This window comes from Pagrus pagrus, assembly GCF_965226575.1.
Source record: "Pagrus pagrus genome assembly, chromosome: 12".
Lineage (NCBI taxonomy): Eukaryota > Metazoa > Chordata > Actinopteri > Spariformes > Sparidae > Pagrus > Pagrus pagrus.
In genome coordinates, this window is record NC_140196.1 from 19,248,296 (window position 1) to 19,264,011 (window position 15,716).

Below are 15,716 nucleotides of genomic sequence, written 5' to 3' on the forward strand. Positions count from 1 at the left end.
AGAAGAAGAAAACCAGCCTCCAGATGTTAAGTATCGCTCTGCCATGCTGCAGCTAAACATTACTTTATTGTTACTGAACATATTAATCAGACGACATTACCGATTATCTAAAATATCTAAAACATTAGGCTGCTTCACTGAAACGTAAATGTGTAGCCATTATCTTTGTTGGGCGCAGGGATCTCCTGTCCTGCGGTCACAGGTGTGTTCTTGCATTAAGCTGTAAACGCTCGGGACTATTTTCTTTATAATGTAGTTTTCTTCATCCCTCTGCGGCAGCTCGGCCGCTCCTGTCTCTCCCGGTAATTATCCCTCTGATTAAAAGCGTGAGTGAATAACACAACCAGCTGGAGGAGTCCTCTCTGATGCCTGCGTGATTTATTTTTTTGTCGTCATGTGTTTTTTCTCCCTCGCGGTGCGGTGTGCCTGGGTCTCCTCCCGCCGTGTGACCTGCGGGTGACGGGGAAACCTGCCATCCATGCGCCCGGAAAGCCTCGACGCCAACACGGCAGCGCGAGCTAAAAATAGTCCGCTGGTGATAAATAATGAAACCTCTCCCCATATGCCGAGAGTCCCTCTACTTTTCCTCCAGATTTCGGTCTGCGCGGGTTATTGTATGACTTCATTTCAGATGGGGACACTTCCTCGTGAAGGTTTTGGGCCTTTGTGAAGAAGATTTAGAGACGCTGTTGTGTTATTGTGGGGCTGGACGGATACACCCAAACACTCACAGTAAATCTTAGGAGGAAAACGCACTCAGGTGTGCATGTGTGTGGCAAATAAATACGGTTTTAAGGAGCTCAGACCTCAAACAAATAAATATTATATTACCTCAGCAGCGCTCTCATTAAATGCTAACACGTCTGACATCAAACATTTAAAAGACAAAGAGCTCTGAGAGGCCTGCGTTTGTGTTAATGGCTGTGAAAAACAACGCTTATCCTCAAACTAAACAGGTTTATTGCTCGTCAGCATCCTCATCTCGTTCTCCACAATAAGATCCTGCACCACCACCACCATCATCATCATCATCATCACCACCATCACCATCTTTTTTTTTTCAAAGACCTGTGGTGTGAAAACAAAGAAATCTGCTAAATCAAAGAAAGCAGTACCGTCCTGTGTGGAGGAAATGACACGGCGCTCCCCTTTTTCTGTTTCTGCTGGCTGTCTGGTCACGATTCAAAGCCCTCACAGCGGGGAGCTTTGTGTTGATGCTGCTGCAGCTCAAGTCCGCATGGGAACCCCCACCACACGACCCCCCCTCCTCCTCTTCCTCCTCTTCATCCTCTCTCTTCTCCCCATCCTCTTCATCCCTCCTCCTCCTCCTCCTCCTGCCTCTCGCTTCCCTTTCTCTCCTCCACCCACGCACGGCTCTCCACGACCGAGAGGCTAAAAATAGCACCAGGAATCCCCGCATCAATTCAGAGGGGGGAGGAGGAGGAGGAGGGAGGAGGAGGGGGACGTCAGCGCACACAAGGTCATAAAACCCCCCCTCCAGTGCCTTTTCTTGATTTGTCACAGCGTTTTTTTTTTTTTATTCTCGTCCGGGGGACCCACCGCACCGTGTCCGATTTTCCATTCTAATCGCGCTGAATTGATAAAAGAAAAAAGTCCAAATTGTATCGATCACCTCCTCCAAATCACATTAAACGCCTCTCCTCCTGTAATTAATGCCACGACACAGAGGTGGGAATGAGATCTGGGGAATAAAACAATACAAACAACATGAGAATACATCGGGAGCACAAACAGGTGGAGGAGAGGAGGGCAGAAAACACACGAGGAGAGAGGAAGCAGCAGCCAATAGCTGGAACAATAAGAGGAGCATGTGCTGAGCGTGTATTCCCCGTTATTCCACCCAGACTGCAATGACTGGGAGAGCCCCTGGTCTTAGCAGGAGACTATTGATTCTCCTGCTGTCATTTATAATCATCGTTGATGTGTCTTCTGCAGGCAGAGAGCCTCCATCAGATGAAAGGTATGTCCCTTCCCTTTTTCCTCTTTCCTCCCCTCATCCTCCTTTCTATCAGTTTTAGTTAGAGGAGAGGGGTGTGGAGAGATTGCATGATGAAATTGCAATTGCAGGCTGTAATGTGTGCTGCTAATAACCTTTATAGCTCACTTCATTTGCATTTTCACACCTTACAGCACCAGTGCATGACTTCTTTCTCTTTTTTTTCTCTCTTATCTGACAGAGCTACACCTTGAGGAAACAGTATGTGTTAAAGGGATATTCCCTGCTTTAGACGAGGTGTGTAGAGCATCTGAAATGTTGTTGTGGTGATCAGTGCGAGCGGGGGAGACGTTTAAGTGCGAGGTCTTCTTGAGACGGTTTCCACAGTCCACCTCTGCCTGCTGGTGGTGAACACTGGGGGTCAGTTGGTCATCTCCTTTGTGTTTGTTGCCGCTCTGATGATGAGACGGGCACCGAGGCTTTGAACCTTTGCATTAGTGATGAGCTTTCTCCTCTCTTTATCTCTCATCACCATATTTTACAACCGGACAAACTGAGCCTTCTCTTGTCAAACGCCCGGTCCCATCCGCCCACACAGGTATGCACATGTGCGCACATGTGCACACTGATGCGCAAGCACACACGCCCTGAGGCACATGTTTTGAACACACACAAACACATATAGGCATGATCATCTTTACACCTATGTGCAGGGGAAAACACACTGTATCACAAACCAACACACACATGCAGACTGTTTTTTTCCCTCCCTCTCTCTTTGTCCTCCTCATCATCAGCTGCTCCATTTAACGCAGTGACATCATGGTGCTGTGTGAACAGAGGTTGATGGTCCAACGCTCGTGCCAAGGCCGCGCAGGAGAGCGGGTGTTTGTTGTTGTGTGGCGAAGGAGGCGTCATGTGCCAACCAGCAGCAGCAGCAGCAGCAGCAGCAGCAGACAAAACCCAGAGACACTTGTGTCACTGCTGCATTAACACAGCTGCAGCTTGATGAGCGGTAGGACAGAGTGTGACGTACAGCGCTTTAGAGCTTGTGAGATAACGTCTCAGATGGAGCAAAGTGGGAGCTATCAAATGAAAAGCAGATCTTTTAAAGGAGCTTTAAATCTATCGTCGTTGTCTTCATTTCAAGATCTTAGAATATGTTTTTTCCTGTTTTCTTCTCGCAGAATACTTTTGTCGTTCTTGTGGAAATAATTGCCGCTGACAATAAGATTGTCCTCTCATTGTCGTTCATAATCTCATAATTAAAAACCAGAGCAAATCTAATAATACAGTAAATTAATAGAGCTGAGCGGTGATAGCCTTTTCCTCTTCCAGAGTGCCGAAGAGGAACCAACCATTACAAGGTGGTGGTGACTGTGTGTGTGTGGTGGGGGGTGTTTTGTGTGGACTAAGGTGACTAATTGCCCTCTTGTTCATCCTCTGAGATGGATGAGAAGTCTCACCCCTCTGCTCCTCTAAGCTCATGGCTGCGTGTCAGGATTACCCAGGATGCTTCTTGAGTATCCCCTTATTCCTTCAATGGGATCTCATCTCATCTCGGATGTTACACCTGGCATGCCCGTGCGTTACAGCTGCTGCCTGCACGGGCCACTTTATCATCCCCTGCACCTTGGCTTTGCTTGTGGCGGTAATAGAAAACACTTCATCACAGTTGTCCGCCTCGCGCAGGCCTGTCCACTCATTTATGGGACTTTGGGATGCTAACACGTCAGCTGATATTTAACAATGACTCTCCCCGTATCTGCCTCTTCTTGAATGATGGCAAAGCTGCTTAGTCATTTGAGTAGCCGGAGCAAATCTAACTAATGATCTCAGCTGTCAGAGATAAATCCTACCATTGGGCGCAGGGCCCTGCCACTGCTGGGGCTGGCAGCCGGTATCTCCCAGACGCGCTGTCTCAAGCATGCCTTCGGTATCATCTCACACGGGCTGCGCCGAGTGTGCGATGGTGCCGCAGCACCGGGTTGAGTCACGACTCGTCTCTTATCTGAAGGATCGCAGGTTGTTCATCATGTGTGGAGCATATCAGTGTTCTTACGCAGACCAGACGCATCAGTCCAGTTGAATATGTGGCCCATTATTCACTGGTCAGAGCACTGTATCAAAGGCCTGCTGCCGCTCCTGCAGCGCTAAACTCTTCATCCTTATGGCATCACTCCAGTTAGTCATAGTCGAGTGAGACGACAGCCATAGCCATGACAGGCAGTGGAATTGACAGACCAATTCAAGATGGCTGCCTTACACAAAGCGATCACACATGGCAACTCAGGGCCAAGAGGAAGTACTTTAAAAACCTCTACGATGTCTTTTTTATTTCTTTTTCGTTGTTCGTTTTGAAGCCATTGTGTCACAGTTTAACACCATTTTAAGATGTAAATAAGCAAAAATGCAGTATCATGATGTTGAGAACTTCAAGGTCCGCTGTGTAGGATTCAGTGGCAGATTGCAACCAACTGAATACCCCTCGCTTGCAAAAGGCCCTCTCTAGAGCAAGTGTGTGGTTTGTCCATTCTGGGCTGCTGTAGAAACCAGCCCGTTCTCACCCCCAACGTGTCAGACGCAGCATCCTAGTCAGTGGCCCGCTTCTAAGTTTGACGCTGTAGTTACCCCTCAAGTGTCACTTGTTGAAGTTCCCCTTCAGAACCGTAGTATAAAGAGCAGGAAAAGTCCAAGTCGAGGGCAGTTGGGGGTTGGGTCATTCACTGGACTTTCCCTCCGAGACAGTGTTTTCATCCCTTTTGTGACCAAGAGTCAAGCATGATTTGTTTTGATTTATGTAACGTAAGTTAATATACATAAATGATGTAACTGATGTCACGAAGGTCATGTGAGTGACGTCACGTACATGAGTGACATAGCTTACGTTACGTGGTGTGAGTTACATTACGAGACATGATGGTTGTAGTTACTAATTTTTTAATGATGGTGATCTTTATAAACCTAACCAAGTTGTTCTTAACTCTGACCAAACTGCGGCCGAATGACAACATTAAAAACATTCGAAAAGTCTTAATATGTTTGTCGGCAGGCTTTATTTTGAAAGTCTAACTGGACCTTTGTGTTTGTGTCATGTATCTTGACCATGTATCCCTTCATGTGCACGTGTCGGAGTTTGATGTGAGAACGTGTTGTTAGAAACATGAAAGTTAAAACATGGCGGACTCAAGCCCCCAAGACTAGCACCCAGCTTTGAAACCAATTTGTCATAGTGGCCAAACTGTGTAATTACAACATCGTGTGGCGCACAAGAGCCCAAAAAGACCTTTTTTGTTGTCCTTTTCTGATCTAATTGAGTATCATAGTCCCCTGATAGTAAAATCACTTATTTCACTGTCAGAACTTCATCTATTCAGTCCAACAACATTTGGAAAGTCTAGAGGAGTCGCATGATCTTATCCCCATTCAGGGTAGCAGTGGGCTAAACTTTAAGTTAGCCACCTCGGCTTGCGGAAGTCTCCAATATGCACCCTCTATGGGAAGATCTGGGTAATTTTATACCCAGAAAGTCCAATGTTTCTGGCTTCCTGCACCACTGAGAAGCTCCCATAGGAATGAACAGACTTTTCCTCTGACGCTGTATCAAGTTCTCTTTAAAGGACGCCACAAGATCCTCCTAAATCCTACACACCAGAGCTGTTAGAGTTAATTTACTTCTTAAAGCTGCTGTAAGTGATGTTTTTTTTTATTAGAATAAATGTTAAATAGCACTAAATTCCAACAGCAACCACTGTTATGGAGTGTTTGGTCAGTAACTCATGTCTCCCCGCCCACTGCTCATGCACTAACAGAGAAAATACGTTTTCTTGCGTCCCTGTTCACTTTATCCAATCAGGACAGAGAACTCCATAAAGAGGCGCTCCTGTCTGGTGATTATTTCTGCGCGTTCATGCGTTGATGTAGAGAGCAGGGAGGGATCGCTAACTGTAAAACGGGCAGGAAGTTAGCTAAGTAAGCCACGCAATGTAGACAAGAGCCACACATGTCATCGCTGGAGTGGGCGTTGTTTTTCAAGTTCAGAAGAAAACAGCACAATTGTAACTTGCAATACGTGTTCGGCAAGTGTGCAAAAATCCATATCGTGCATCCCTAATTTTTTACTCATTTTTTACACAGATCTGTCTCAGAAGGACACCCTCTATCCCACTGGGATAAAGACAAACACTTAATCAGGACTTTGATTGCAAACCTAAGGAACCTGGTGGAAACATTACACAATATACAGTAAGAGTCACACGAACACCTGTAAGATGTTTATAAAAGCACACATGACTTATCTCTCAGCAAAGATGATTCTGTGTTAAGATAACAGCTAATCTCTGTACCTGTGTGTAATTATTTCTGGTTCACTTCAACAGTACAACACATTTTCTGTCTTTCTCTTCCTCTCAATTGAACTCTTTTGATCTATTCTATGTTGGCGCACCTGCTCTTTTTAGATATCTCTTCCTCTCGGTCCGGTTTCTCTGTCGCTCTCTCTCTCTCTCACACACACACACACTATCAGTTTCTCTCTCTCTATCTCTCACGCACACACACGAATACTTACACATCTCCCTGCTTCGCCCTGGTTGGATTTCTCTTTCTCTGTAATTACAGGCTTCTTATCTACTTCCTATGTTACGTGCCGCAGCCATTGGCCTCCTCCATGTTTCCTCCTCTACCATTTTAGTGTCACACGTCTTCCGCTGCTTCTCCCTCCAGGAGCCAACAAGGCGGAGACACACAATATGCTTTTTAACATGGCTGTACCGGCCAAGTTTGACGGCTGCATGGGACAAATCCAAGAGGCACTAAATTGGGGTGGCAGCTTTTGCTAGAAAGAGGCTATTTGAGTGAAATATTTTAGTGTCGTCGTGGGTGTATGAAAGGGGGGGAAGCAAGATAGGGAGAAAATGTGCCTGCTTTCATAGCTGCTTGGTGAATGAGTGTTTGTGTGTGTCCAGGAGTTGTAAAGTTTGATTTAATTATTCATGTGGAAGCAGTAACATTGCTTCCCAAACTAGCAAATGAAACTCCATCTTGCCAAGGAACTCACACAGGTCACGGCGACCAATTACTTAATGAAAATGATCAGGTTTCTAATGCGGCCCTGGCCGGAGCTCGACTTCAGATTCCTGCAGTACTTCATGCGGCTATAAAACAGAGTGTACCTCAGCTTTCTTCCAGTGGTTAGGCAAAGTGTGCCACCGTTGCAGTCTTTGGACCCATCAAAACTCCAAACGGCTGAACCAGCTTTAAGGAAAGGATTATTACTTATTAAGAATGGCTAATGTATGATGTGAAAGTTGGCTGCCTCTCCATCTCCAGCCTCTCCTGTCTCTTTGGCTCAGCTTCAGCTTCTCCCCCCTGCTGCACTAAAGTTGTGTTGTTTATGCTCATATATTCAAATATTAACCAAATCTTATAGATCGTGAGAGGAGCAAGGATTGAAAAGTCTGTCTCGATACAACACTCGCATGCCGATGTGTACGTTGTAAGCTTGATGATCATCCCTCCTCTCCATACTGGATGTGAGGTGACCCTTTACATGCACAAAGAGACGGGTGACATCCGCAGTCCTTGTTCCAATCAGAAAAATGAATATCTGATCTTATAATTGGCCAGGTCGATAATGTGTAATTTGCTTTCACCTGTACTTTTGATACTTAAGTAGTTTTAATATCAGATACCTTAAGACCTCTACTCAAGTACTGTCATGTTTACCAAATTATTATTTTAACCCGTTGTCTTTACTTTTACTCAAGTATGACTTTTGGATACTTTACACTGATTGCAGGTGTCATAAACGTAGATTCTATGGCAGAGTACTAGATAACATTAGATTGTTCAGGTGTGCCTAATAAAGTGGCCACTGAGTGCATATTTCTGATTTTTAAGTCCTTACTCTGCACCAGGACATGTGACGCATCAAAAAGTTAGACTTTGCATTAGTCAGAGCTCAACGATCCCATCCAGACTGGAAGCTTTGCAACTTTTTTCACAACGTTTTTGAAATTGCCTCTGTGGTTTTGTGTTTGTCTTTGAATGCCTCGATGTATTCTTGCTGTATTCAACCGTCTATTTTAGGTTTCCTGATTGAAAGTTCATCTGAAGCAACGGAATTAGAGCCTTCAGCAATCAAAGAGGTATCTTCTACGGCCTTTTTTTAGCAGCCTATGATTTGACCTCTCTGTGTTACTATCCTTCAGCTAGGAAACACACAAGGAGGACTGTGGGCTTTTGTTCCCCATCTGTTACAGTGAAGTCGTGCCTGCATGAGCAGTATTCGCAAATCACAACTTTCTCACTGTAAATGTGAGCATAATCTGCTGCTGGAGAGGGGGAAAAAAAGCTGAATTCACCCTTTAATCCAAGTTCTCTTCCCACCAAATGAATGATCCTCACAGCTGCGGGAGATGTCTGACCGACATGTGACGGACAGTCGTCCATCCTCTGGCTACTTGACACCACAGCGGAGGCTATTTTAGTTGAGGCGCGTCCTGCCTCCTTCAGCACCGCGGACAGCGCCGCCTGCGCCCGGCCTCTCTGTCTCCATCTAGCCGCTCTCCTGACTGCTGTGACAGTGAAGCCTTTACCATGATACACCGAGAGCATGCAACTGCACACACACACACACACACACACACACACACACACACACACACACACACACACACACAGCAGCAGCAGCAGCAGCAGCAGCAGGCTCTGCATGAAGCTCCCTTTCTAAATATTTCTGCCTGGTAATACAAAACCAGGCATATTGTGCTAAATTATTAAAAAGCAGACTGCGAGGCTGGGGCTGTATGGCATGAGGTAATGCTCACGGCCCGGTGTGTTTCGTGCTTTTCTGTGGGGCCAACAAGTGGCAATGTGCTCTGGAAATGAACACCAGAGTGTGTTTATTGCTGCTCTTGTGCTTGTTGAATCATGAGGCCACTTTATGGACGTCTAACTCACAGGGGAGGCAGTAATGCAGAGTTGATCATAAAGTATGGTGACGTTCAGGATATATCTCTGACAGGCCTGTATGGATCTGTTCGGGTGACGTCGCAGTAAAAGTGATTTCTGATTATGCAGGGTGGTTATGGCAACATTGACAAAGTCGATCTATCGGGTCCACAGTGGATTAAAGATGATCGACCATGTGAGCGGGATTTAAACACCTGTCCACGTCTCCGTAATCCGCTTCTTGTGATATCCTAACAGCGTTGAGGAGTGATCGATCAGCTGCAACCTGTGCGCATAGCAGCCAATGGACCGATATTCAGTCGAAGGCGGTGTTTTGGCTGTACGGTGACGTTTTAAGGCAGGTCCTGGTCAAACCTACCAATGATACAAGTCGGTCCTATTCTGCTGGGACTGATCGCAATGAACGGGTGTCGGAGCTCTGCACGGCAAAGGAGCAACCACAGCGAGACGAGGCGATCAAGGGGATGCGGCATCGGTACGCGGGAGCTGTCCATCAGCACCAAATCCCCGACGAGAAGCAAGCAAGCAGCACGCAGAGCCGAGACCCAGTCGCTCCTGTTTTCAGCCTGCCGCCCCCGCCCTCTTCTCACCACCGAGACCGCACTTCGACCACCGCCGCTCACCGCCAGAGCCTCCAGGAGCTCCCCTGTCTGAGCCAGCCCTCTCGGAGACCTGTTCACAGCGGCGACCCTCTACCTCTGGCGAGCTACGACACCGCCCAGCGACCTTCACACCGAGCCGGTGAACTCAGCGCCGGGCAGCCGGCGCACCTGCAGCAGGATCCCTGGGCCCCGGCCGGCTCTCAGCAGCAGCCGCCGCCGCCGCAGTCGGAGAAGCAGCCTGTTTTTCCGAGCTGCCACTGCAGTTTTTCCGAGCAGGAGGCGAGCCTTTCTCAAAATCAGCACCATCCCGTCGATCCTCTCCCACCGCAGCCCTCCCCACCTTTTCCGCCGCCTATACCACCGCCACCAACGTCGTCCTCCTCCTCTCTGCTGTTTTCCCGGGAATCTAAAAGGGGGGATCGTCTCCGAAGGAGTGCCAATAATTACCAACAGGCGAGCATCGTGGAACGCTGCAGGGGAGGAGGAGGAGCAGGAGGGCACCGAGACCACAGGCAGCTGTTGCAGCAGCAGCAGCAGCAGCAGCAGCACAGTCATTTAAGACTCCAACAGAGGGACCCCTCCCCTGAAGGAATCCGTGCAAACTCGCAGAAAGGGCGCTCTTTAAATGTATGTGAGTCAACCGAGGCTAACAGGAGAGCATTTGAGTCTCAGACTCAGGACCTGCAGCAGCAGCAGCAGCAGCAGCAGCAGCAGCAACAGATCCCACAATTACGAGCGCAGCAACAGCTACTGGTGGGGAGCAGCTTGCCTATCAACTACTGCGCCAGCGGCTCAGGAGAGCTATGTAGGACTCACCAGGCTCCACTGCTGCAACAGCAACAGCAACAGACAGAGCAGCAGCAACAGCGGCAGCAGCAGCAGCAGCAGCAGCAGCAGCAGCAGCAAGGCGCACTGGGGCTCTGTCCCCAGCGTCCGCAGCACTGTGAACAAGACCGCAATAAGTCTGGGAGGATCTCCGCGCAAGGCGAGCCGCACAGCCGCGACTCCCGCGTAACCCCCCCGGTAACACAACAGGCATACGCGGGGAACTCGTCTGCGACTGTGAGCAACAGCAGCAAAGACAGCCCCAACTACGGCTCGAGCTATCACCTGTGGCCAGAGAGCCCGCATAAAGGAGAGGAGAGGATCCGCATCGACCTCCATAAGGTAGATTTTCTCACATTTTCTCCTGCGATATCGGATCTAATCAGCCTCCGATGACAAAAACAAACTGGCCTTAACGTTTTTTGACTCAATGACCACGCCTGTCATATGATTTTGATATGATTTTGTGTACGGTGTGCACGCGCGTGGTGTATATAAATATATATATGTGTGTGTGTGTGTGTACAATGAGGGTAATTGAAGCGTCATTCAGTGTGAGGCAGCTTCTCCCCCCCCCCAAAAAAACGCACCGATCTAAAGTACCGCACATGTAACCCAGCGCGTGACATTTCTTATCTAACCTGGTGTTTGTTTCGTTTGCTTGCACGGGCACGCGCGCGAGAACGCACGCACGCACAAACCGCGATGGCTGGCACGCACGCACGCGCGCGCTCGCACACACACCTGTTCCGTGTTGCGGTGTTGTTTTGGGGAGCCCACTGAAGATATTCAAATGACGCTCCGCGGCAGCCGAATTAGAGACAAAGCGGTTGTTGTTTCCACAGAGCAGAGGGGGTTTGTGAGCGGGGGAATGTTAATACCGTGGCTTCCAGACACCGCTCTGACACAGTGCTTTATAACACCGGGCCTGTACCTGTCACACAGAGCAGCTGCTGCCTCCTTAACATACTTCCAAAACTCACTTTACACAGTGGTATGGAGGGCCGCACTCAACAGTTGCCATGTCGTGTGTGTGGTAGAAAATGTGAATAATAGAGTTATAGGAACACACCAAGAGGACAGGCAGGCTGATTAAGGGAAATATTCTGAGAGACAGCATGGAAACATACTGAGGAGATGATATGTAAGTTAAAATATGGTGGTGACGGTGTGTGTGTGGATGAAAGAGCAAGACAAGAGAAGCGAAGAAAAGAATGATGTCAAATCTGTTTCTTATTATGAATTTGAGTGTAAATGCTCGTACTTCAGGCCGACCTCGCAATAAATGATCTGGTAAAGTGCCTTTATAGCAATAAACATCATCGTCATGTACATTTGCTCCATATTTAGTCAGAAAGAGGAGGGAGCTGGATGCTCTCAGTCGAAGAGCAAATTGTTTTGGTACAGTTTAAATCTTGCAGCGAATTGTAAGCCAGAAAAAAACACATTGTTGTTCTCGATCTTAGCATCTCACAGGAGGAAAATAACTGCTTTAATCTCCCCTGAGAAATCTAATTGAAGAAACGTGGCTAATTAACGGTCACACCACAAGATTTATGAACATTTCGGTGGTGCAGCTTATTATTTGAGTCCCCCATTGTTGTTTTTGTTTTCACTCCCCCAGCATTTACTCCATGCAGGAGCCCTCAAAGTTTTTTTATATCACAGGAAAGGAAAGGAAAAGGAAAGGAAAGGAAAGGAAAAGGAAAGGAAAGGAAAGGAAAGGAAAGGAAAGGAAAGGAAAGGAGGCACCGACGACGATGAGGGTGCCGCATCTAAATAAGAGCACCAGACTCCCTTTTTAAAATGCTGCAGCTGTTTTCAGGGGCCGAGCTGGCACCAGTAGCAAAAGGTGGCACGTCGAACCACCTTGACATGACTGTTCTGAACTTGGCTCAATTTTGGAGCATCAGCAGAACGCCGAAATGACCAAATGACTGAAGGGGAAGGAAACTTTCTTCTTACAAGTTGCCACCATCCAGTTTGAAGTTGAAATCAGGGAAACTAAACCTAAGACAGGAGGAATCAGAATAGTGGAACATAATATTGATCAGACATTATTGGGTCTTCCACTTGATGTTCAGATACCTAAAGCTAATGTTACGTGCTTCACTTTATTTGGACGACCATTAAAGTAACCAAGAATGAAGAGAAAACCTGATATCCATCCTTTTACCTCTATTATCCGGTAGGAATATAAGGAGGCTGTGACACCATTATTACTGTATAGTAGAGAATTACAGCCCACATTGTACTAATTATAGTGTAAAACGTCATTACAAAGAGTCTTTAGTACGTCGAAAAATAGTCCGAGTGAATACTCATTACTGTTTAAAGCAGCTGGGATGTTAACAAGCTGTGGGACTCTTATGTCTTTTAAATCCACTCTGGTTATGATACTGGGAGGATTTTTTTTTTTCCTTCTACATACATTTTTATACCAGTCATGATCACAACATACTCTGACAGGAAGTAGCAATGTGAAGAAGTCATCCACTAATTGAGATCTCCAAGACGACTCCAAATCTCAAAATGGCAGTTGAGAATCAAAATGATCTGCTTTGTCTTGCAGCTTTATGTAATTTCCGCTGTAAACAAGACATTTATTTATTACACAACTATTACATAACCTGGTTTCAATCATGGAACTCTGAAAGGAAAAATCTTACAAGTTCTCCCATGACAGACTCTGCCTCAGTATCAAACCTTTTCCACTCGCTCAAGTATTTTGATACGGCGAGACACGCTTGTCTATTCACGGATATTTGTGGGATCGTGGTTACATCTTATTGACTCGCCCTCAATGAGGCAGGCCCCATACCGCCGGCTCCCGTTTGAAATCCCTTAAACAAAACACTTGTGACAGAACAAGCCCGATAAAGTGTATACGATTACAGTATCCCACAGCACACCCCGAAACCCGATAGCCAGCCCACTGGACTGATGGCAGGTAGTACGATATTGTGTCCGGCCTCAATAACATTGTGCTTTGAAAGGTGCATTGCTGCTTCTATTGTGATAGACTGTGTAAGTACTCTAATGCCTGCCACTTACTGCTATGGTGATATCTCCTGCAGGGACACGCTGGTGCGTAAACACTGCTGGACTTGCTCTCGCTTAACAGGGCCGATTCTGAGGATACACAGACGTCGTGTTCAGGCAGGAACCTGTGATTAATCTCTGTTCAGTTTGGCAAGTTCGGTGCCGTCCACCACCAGAAGTTAACAGGGTTTTTTTTTTTTAAAGAATAACATACCTGAGAAGTTTCAAATGAAAAGGCAAAAAAAAAAAACCCCAACAGATTCATATTTTTATTGCATTTATGCGACTTCTGTGCCCTGCTGGGACAGTATGGGCGATCTGTGGGAGTGTAAGCTTGAAGAATCCTTCCTGGTGCATCCTCTGTGACAAAATAAACTGATATTTTGTTAGATATTTTCGTGGTGCAGCAAACAACTCTTTTCATCATCAGTTAATGTTGATTTAAAAAAACAAAAATCAAGAAATAGTTTGACATTTTTGGAAATAAGCTTTCTTGCTCTCTTGAAGAGGGTGAGATGAGACGATTGAGACGTCAGACTCTTCCATTAATTGATTCCTTCTGACAGTTTCATTAATTGTCAAATAAATTGGAATAAATCCCAACGGAGCATTTTTAGATTCTGTAAAACCCGCGATACTAATCCCCAAAGTGTTCAGTTTAAGTAGCAAATCCTCATATTTGAGAAGCTTGAACCTGAAAAAATAAGTTTTCCACATCGTTGAAAAGACATTTTTATAAATGGAGCGATCGTCTGGTTTGTAAAATGTCAGAAAATGGTGGAAATGTCTATTACAGTTTCTCCAACCTTGAGTTCATGTCTTCAGATAGCATGTTTTATCTGTTCAACAGCCCCAATGATCCATTTACATTCATATCAAAGAAAGAAAATAACAAATAAACAAACTATTGAAGAGCTTTAACTGGAAAACATTTGGTTTTCTGCTTGAAAAGTGACTTAAAGGGGCACTTCGTAGTTTTGGAGAATAAATTCAAACTCAGAATTTTAATATATATTTATATTTTTCCATAACTGAATAAACAAGCTGTTCTCAGAGGAAAATAAGGTCCCAGAACACTGTTTGAAGCTAGAAAGGTGGCAGGGTCCGCCAAATATAAACAAAGTAAAACAGTATGATATTGTGTTGTCCTTTAAGGTCAGTTTGTTTATTCAGTTTGTTCAGGCATAAAAAAAAAAATCAGTCACTGAAGATCTTTAGCTTCTGATTAAAATGTCTTCCCTGAAACAACACAGTGCACCTTTAAATTAAATGATTATCAAAACAATTGGCTGTTATTTTTCAGATGGTTTCAGCTCGGCTTGTCTGACGCTGCAGGATGATTAAGAAGAATGTCTCATGTATAAATCATATTAAGGGTTAATAGTAAAACAGAAGAAATAAAAATATCCCGCCTGGTGCCGTCTCGCTCCTCTGCTGTCACATCACCCATGTTTGTCGGGTCCACCGGGCCTGTAAGCTGCTCTGCTGTATAGCTGTGTGTGTGTGTGTGTGTGTGTGTCAGCCGAGTACCAGCCCACCTTTTCTGGAGAACATAAGGTTATATGTGTCATTGCAGAATGGATGGCTTGAAAGAGGAGGAAAGCTATTACAGTAAAGCCTTTGTGCAGATCCTGCCAAACTGCAGCCCAACACGCGTATAATCACCCCATATGATCTGGGAAAGGTCAACACGGCATATATCAAAGTGGCACTTGCAACCAACTTAGTGTCTCTTCGACGCTGACTGGAGGATTTAGTGGGGTTGTGTTTAGTGGTGGTTGTCTGTGTGGAGCTTTGACGAGTATTCCTCATGACGTTTCTTAACCCTTTTCTGAAATTGTGCTAAATGTGTCCAGCTTTGCTGCTTACGCCCATTTAAAGTCGTGTTTTCTCTTCCACTCATAACTTAGATCACTTACTCTAAGTGAAACTTACCAGAGCGCTCCTGTTTTTCAGCTGTCCTCCGGTCTAAATTAAGGAAAATGCTGAGGTAATTGGGCCGCCGGCTCTCTTTAAAGAAAGTAGTTTATCTTATCAGTTGTGTGTTTGTGTTGGCTCCATAATAAAGCTGAGGTAATGTTGAGCGCTGGAGCCTCGGAACAATTGATGTCGACAGATCTGCTTACAGTGTTATGATTTACCAGCGGGCTTATGCCAGGAGAAGCATTACGTTGATTTAAACTTTCTCTATCGGTCATCTCCCCGCTGTTGTTACAGGGCCCCGCGTTTGTTTTTCTCTCATTAGGCGTCCATGTTTCCACTGCCTCCTGCGCTCCAGTCTGCGAGGGCAGCCAACACCTTTAAAGTAAACACAC

The 15,716-nt window shown here is 46.0% G+C and overlaps 1 protein-coding gene across 2 annotated transcripts in view; it reads left to right on the top strand.

Moving 5' to 3' along the window:
- Nucleotides 1-9,300: 9,300 nt before the first annotated feature.
- Nucleotides 9,301-15,716, top strand: part of kcnn1a (potassium intermediate/small conductance calcium-activated channel, subfamily N, member 1a) — a 56,652-nt gene continuing 50,236 nt past the window's right edge. For both annotated transcript variants that reach the window (XM_084370058.1, XM_084370059.1), the window contains exon 1: nt 9,301-10,701. In XM_084370058.1, coding sequence (XP_084226184.1) covers nt 9,397-10,701 — 1,305 coding nt within the window. In that variant the 5' untranslated portion in view covers nt 9,301-9,396. The remainder of the gene's footprint in view (nt 10,702-15,716) is intronic.